General features: G+C 37.7%; 2 protein-coding genes across 3 annotated transcripts in view; one reads left to right on the forward strand and one right to left on the reverse strand.

The window, feature by feature from the left end:
- Positions 1-70: 70 nt before the first annotated feature.
- Positions 71-1,997, forward strand: LOC111479788 (60S ribosomal protein L13a-4-like). The gene is made up of 4 exons (XM_023124646.1): positions 71-395; positions 879-995; positions 1,177-1,264; positions 1,657-1,997. The coding sequence occupies exons 1-4, from the start codon at positions 124-126 to the stop codon at positions 1,798-1,800; spliced, it is 621 nt and encodes a 206-aa protein (XP_022980414.1). The 5' UTR covers positions 71-123; the 3' UTR covers positions 1,801-1,997.
- Positions 1,998-2,252: 255 nt separating this feature from the next.
- The window catches only part of LOC111479709, an 8,276-nt gene continuing 4,528 nt past the window's right edge, over positions 2,253-6,000 (reverse strand). For both annotated transcript variants that reach the window (XM_023124522.1, XM_023124523.1), the window contains 8 exons: positions 5,646-5,764; positions 5,198-5,238; positions 4,518-4,606; positions 3,917-4,094; positions 3,721-3,837; positions 3,506-3,550; positions 3,194-3,319; positions 2,253-2,900 (listed from right to left, as the gene is read on the reverse strand). In XM_023124522.1, coding sequence (XP_022980290.1) covers positions 2,766-2,900; positions 3,194-3,319; positions 3,506-3,550; positions 3,721-3,837; positions 3,917-4,094; positions 4,518-4,606; positions 5,198-5,238; positions 5,646-5,764 — 850 coding nt within the window. In that variant the 3' untranslated portion in view covers positions 2,253-2,765. The remainder of the gene's footprint in view (positions 2,901-3,193; positions 3,320-3,505; positions 3,551-3,720; positions 3,838-3,916; positions 4,095-4,517; positions 4,607-5,197; positions 5,239-5,645; positions 5,765-6,000) is intronic.

Raw genomic sequence — 6,000 nt, forward strand, 5'->3', positions numbered from 1 at the left:
GGCCAGGCCCAGCCCATCAAATCTAAATCGCATATACATATCGAAATCTTTCACTCGAAGCATATCTTTCTCCCTAAACCCTAGTTGCTTGTAGAGACTGAGAGAGTAGCCGCTGAACCAAACATGGTGTCGGGTTCTGGAATCTGCGCGAAGCGCGTCGTCATTGACGCAAGGCACCACATGCTCGGGAGGCTGGCTTCGATTGTGGCCAAGGAGCTTCTCAATGGCCAGAAGGTGGTCCTCGTCCGATGTGAAGAAATTTGCATCTCTGGAGGATTGGTTCGCCAGAAAATGAAGTACATGAGGTTCTTGAGGAAGCGTATGAATACGAAGCCCTCTCATGGCCCTATTCACTTCCGTGCTCCTGCCAAGATCATATGGCGAACAATCCGTGGGTAATGTCTGTTGTCGCATTGTTTTTTCCTGATTGTTCTTAGTTAGATTGAGATGAAAGTGTGTGTTCGATTTGTCTTTGTATTGTTTGAATGCGATTTACTACGATTTATTTAGGTCTGGAAATCGGTCATGAGAGCAGCAACATACATTTATGATTTCTTTGGTATTTGAGTTATTTGTTTAGTTTGTACCTGGTTAGGTTAGGAACAAAATTGTTAGTGAAAGGCTGTATTATGATGTAGAGTGATTGTCTTTGTATTTATGGCTTACTACTGTTTGGTTGGCAAACTGTTAGGCTTATGGATGCCATATACAAACTGTTAACTCATATGCCATATTTCCATTTCCTCGAGGGAACTTGTGCCTTTAACTTCTTTGCTTTAGGTTAAGGGTTTGGATTCGTCCTTTATCTGTTTTCAGCCCAAAATGTATGTGCTGGATAGGTTGGTAGCTTATATGGTTACTGTTTGTGTGTTTCTTAGGATGATCCCACACAAGACAAAGCGTGGAGCTGCAGCTCTTGCTCGTTTGAAGGCATATGAAGGTGTTCCTCCTCCCTATGATAAGATGAAGAGGATGGTCATCCCCGACGCTCTCAAGTGAGTTTGAGGATGATCTCTTTTATGGTGCCAGTTGGCAATAATGAGTTCCGTTTGTTTACTTATTAATCCTAGCTATGAATTCAAATTCTTAGATGCAAAAGTAATAAATGAAACAATGCAAGTAAACCCTTTTATGTACTGGTTTTCTGTATTGATGTGTCTCTATATTGGATATTAGGGTTTTGAGACTTCAAGCTGGACACAAATACTGCTTGTTGGGCAGACTCTCATCAGAAGTGGGATGGAATCACTATGACACTATCAAGGTAAGGATTAAGATTGATGAATCCATACCATTCCATATTGTTTCTATATTCTATTTTCCAACCTATCCAATCAACATTCCCAATCTTACCTGATTTATCATTGGATAAATTCCTTCATTCATCTTTGTCATTAAAGTAGGATTTATGAATGATATGGGGTCCATTAAGTATAGTAATCTATCATCTAATGACCTGTCAAATGTTTGAATGGAAATGTACTATTGTAGTAATAGAAAATTTTCCGTTTTCTTCAAACCTCCCCCATTTCCAACTATCGCAATTGGTCATGTTCCATTGATTTTCATGTTGATGAAGTGAATAGATGATGCTTTTGCCTATTTTTAAAACCATTCTATGTCGGGTAACGCTGATTTATTTTTTCGTTCCCTCAGGAGCTTGAAAGGAAGAGGAAGGAGAGGGCTCAAGCAGCATACGAGAAGAAGAAGCAGTTGACTAAGTTAAGGGTCAAAGCTGAGAAGGTTGCAGATGAGAAGCTCGGTCTCCAGTTGCAAGTAATAGCCCCAATTAAATACTAGTTTGTTGCGAGGTTGTGTTTAGTTGAGAATGCCTAATGTTATGGGAGAATGGAGTTGCAGTTGAATTTGCATTTTGCATTTTCTTTTTCAGTACCATTTTGTTTTCCTTTCCTTTTTCTTCGGATTTTGAAATTAGTTAAATTTTGGGGAATCACTTGTTATTCCTTATTCTACCTACTGCAATGGATTTCGTCCTCATTGAAACTAAGTTACTTTTACTTGGGAAATTAATTACAATAATGATCTTGTTACAAATATCCCTAATGTTAATCTATTGAGATTAATATATAATGTATTTATTAATTTGAGATGAATTAAAAAATGAATCTAGAAAGATTAAGGAGAATTTTCATTTATTTATATGATGCCAGAATTTTTAGTGAAAACTTGGAGAATCTACGAGTTAAATGCGTCCATCAAAATGGATTTGGTTTTGCATATTGAGGCATATCTATCATTCAAATTAGAATCTACCAAGAAGTAAAGATAGATTCAAATAATGTCATTGTCTTTCCCCATTATTTAAAAATCAATACAAGTCATTGCATCAAACGGCATAAAAGAACTGAATTTAGAGGTCAGGGTAAGAATGTAGGTCAACGACGGCCGCAGTCATTGCCCTTTATTTTCCCATATTCAGTTTCCGTAAATCAAAAGAACAATATTTTCGTGTAGATGTTATGACCTCTTTCATGCATCCTGGTAATGATTTCTCCAGCATTTCGATCATTACCACAACGATGCTGTCGATAGAAAACTTCCTAACCAGTTTTCTGCCACTGTAACCATTTACCTTCACAGGCGACTCAATGATCATCTCCATCCAGTCCCAACCATCTATTCTGAATCTGTTCTACCTCTAAAGAAATTCTGTGTTCGGGATTTCTAATGCACACAATACACGACAAAAACAAAGAAAGAAATCAAAATTTTCAGCTCACAATTGTTGGAAGCTCCCTCCCTGCCTACTTGATGTTGTGTGTTGGAACACTCAGATAAAATTTCGTGTTCTTGAAGTCATCTAGAAGGGGATTGTATCCATCCTTCAATCTCGTCTTTGATGGCAATCCGAACTCTTCCATGAACGACGATGTGTCAAGCTGTCACCAAAATGGGGATGGGGCAAACAAAACTTCAGCATTGGCAACAGAGGAAATTGACAGTGAAATCAAACTCATCATGCAATAATAGTCAACATAATTCTTACATTATAATAATACCTAACTTAGTAATTCAGTTCAAATTAGGAAGAAATCGGAAACAAAAATTATTCATCTTGATCTTCATTTAGAATCTGAGGCTATTTATCCCTCAGCATCAGAGTGAGCAAGTTTACAAGAATCAAGCGGCATTTAGTTTTGACGAATAGCATGTCAGAGAGTGTGCAACTTACAATTATTGTTCGCCTCTTTTTCCCCGTCTTTGGCTTATCTCCATGTAATTTCAACCATCCAGAACAATAATGATCAATCTGTTCCAATAATAGGAAGTCTGTGGGGAAAAAGATGTCAGCATCACCCTGCAGATCGACCATTTTAGTACTTTTTCAAGGTGGAAATAGCAACACTCACTAGAAAATGAGAAGGCAACAGCCGGTGTCTCACTTCAAAACCTCTTCAAGTTATGCAATAAGAGGATTCTAATGATAAGGGAAAGATAGAAATTTGAATCTAGTTTTAAGTTTCTCGACTCCAGGCTTGCGTACCTTTGCATCCAGATAGCTTTCATAGTCTGAGCTGCTTCCATGTGCCTGCACACCGCACATTACAACGTAAAAAATTGAAACTACAATCATTTTATGTACTCATTCTCGGACAAAAAATAATGTTCGTTTTATTACTATTATCTGATTTTAGTACAAATCTATCATCCAGAAGATACAGGATTCTCAAACCTCGTCAACTAGAAGAAAGAACATACCTTGGTTGAAACTAACGGTGCTCTTTCACCAGCTATCCTCACATCAGGTAAGTAACTAAAATCCGAAGCAATTAATGACATCTTTGGTAGCACACGATGCAACACTTCGAGTAGATTCTGCACAACCAGTACAACACTAGAGTTGGTGAAATCTAGGGAGAGGGAGGGGGACAGGATAAATGAAGTGGTTTCTCACCAAGCAACCAGTTGGTAGCCAACATTTTCTGGGTTTTGGAAACGCTCTAGACCAAACGCCTTTTGCTTTTGATAGTAAACTGCTTTTGGCCTGGTCATTTTCATTGAAATTCACAATCTCTACACATCGCTTAATAAGAGGGTCTTGCAATGGTTTATATAATTCCACAAGCGATTCCCTGCAGCCATAGAGAAGCAGGATCGGTAACGACTCCAAAAAATCGTCACAAGTAAAAATAAGCCAAACATCTTGCTAGGCAACATATCACAGAGAAGCTTCTTATATACACAGTGCTTGTTGATGACTACAGTTTTAAAAATGGAGCCCGGAAGCAAGCTGCTTCAACCCTGGCCAAATCTGTGAACATGTTTTTTTTTTTTTCCCTTTTGGATGTGAGGCCCAACGATGCTGGTGGGCAGAAAATGACTATGGGCCGGTAATTAAAGTTGAACTTGTTAACAGAACACCCTTGTTTCTTTTAAGTATTTAACCATATCACATACAGATGAAATAAGTGAACCAATAGTCTAACATACGATCTCCTCTTTTAGGACAACGTAGCAAGAACTAAATGCAGGCAGGCATGAATAATAACGCATACCTCTCAAGTTGCTTTTCTACCCATACTTCCATCCATGAGGAAACCTGATTTTCTGAGTAAATAAGATCATGAGGAAGATTGTCTAGTACCTGTGAGAAATCAACAATTTAATTGGTCAATGAAACATAAAATTGACTCAAAATCAAAAGAAAGTTAGAAACCGCTTGAAGATAAAAATTCACATTCTCAACAAAGTCTTCGGTGAAAATTTGTTACAAGATTATGATTCATGATTGAGTGATGAAACAATGAGCAACAATGAGCAACAATTGAGGAAACACAACAACGATGTACTATATCAACAAAAACAACTCAATCCCTGTGCCCATCTTCTATGTATATGTAATCAAACTCTTCCAATTAAAGGATCAGCAATTTCAAATTTTCCACAAGTAGTTGATCTTTAACTCTCTATCCCTAATTTTAAAATCAAGCGTGCATTCAGTTTTTCATGTTCGACCTCCTCCTTCACATGCTCATTTGCAAGATCGATTAGTGCTAATTTTAAGAACCAAAAAGTGAATATATCGATCAACATCTATTCAACGGAAATATGGGGGTTGAGGTGGTCCCTGAAATACACATAAATGTGGAAAAGGAATCTATGACCTTTTGCTTGTTCAAATTTTGAAAGAATGTAAACTTTGTGAAGATCTACGAGAGCTAAAGACGAGATATACCTCAAGCATAATTACCCAACACGGCTGCTCCTTCACTTCTCCTGTGATAGGAGGAAGGCAATGGTTAATATTAAAACTATATTGTAGAATCATAAACGCAGAGGACATATTTAAATAAAGGAGAAACAAAAAGTACCAACCCACTACCCATTATAGATAGTCAGCTGCTGGGTACGAGGAAAAACGAAGAACACAGTTTAAACACTTGTATCTACATTGGAATCTGTTCTCCTTTCTCATCCCACACCTGGGTGTTCTCTCCGGCACAAAAGAAATAATTGCTTAGACACCATGTGAGAACTTTCACCCATTCATTCATCCATATAACTCTTCAAACTTGATGCTACCCCCCACCCATCCATCCATCCACACACCGCCCAAGACAAAAGTATGCAAATGATTGACAGCACTTGAAAGGAATAGTTTAGGGAAATGTACGAAAACATACCCCATCCACTTAAGTCAGCAGCATCACGACATTCTACGCTGAATTTTGATTGGTGACTACGAACCTCTCCAACAGTTTGTCTTTGTATCTCCGCTAATGAAGGACTTATTTCCACTGAGCTACAGTTATATATGTAATTATCATGTAAGACATAAGGACAGAAAATTGAGACATGGGAAAATGGAAAATTGAGAATTTTTTCTTGCATATACCTTAAATCATACATTTAGACTTTTGATGTTAATTTTTAGCGAAATTAGTTAAATAACAATAGTAATTTTTTTATGTAGAATAGATACTATGTGCATATGTTTTCAAAATTTACAAAGGTTTTCCAGGGGGGGGGGGGGGGGGG

Source organism: Cucurbita maxima, unplaced genomic scaffold (genome assembly GCF_002738345.1).
Source record: "Cucurbita maxima cultivar Rimu unplaced genomic scaffold, Cmax_1.0 Cma_Scf00005, whole genome shotgun sequence".
Classification (NCBI taxonomy): domain Eukaryota; kingdom Viridiplantae; phylum Streptophyta; class Magnoliopsida; order Cucurbitales; family Cucurbitaceae; genus Cucurbita; species Cucurbita maxima.

Bases quoted from the DNA above. Each gene is read 5' to 3' on its own strand.
- LOC111479788 (XM_023124646.1), top strand. From the start codon at position 124: ATGGTGTCGGGTTCTGGAATCTGCGCGAAGCGCGTCGTCATTGACGCA. The intron at 396-878 runs GTAATGTCTGTT...TGTGTTTCTTAG, and splicing joins ATATGGCGAACAATCCGTGG to GATGATCCCACACAAGACAA. The intron at 996-1,176 runs GTGAGTTTGAGG...ATTGGATATTAG, and splicing joins GTCATCCCCGACGCTCTCAA to GGTTTTGAGACTTCAAGCTG.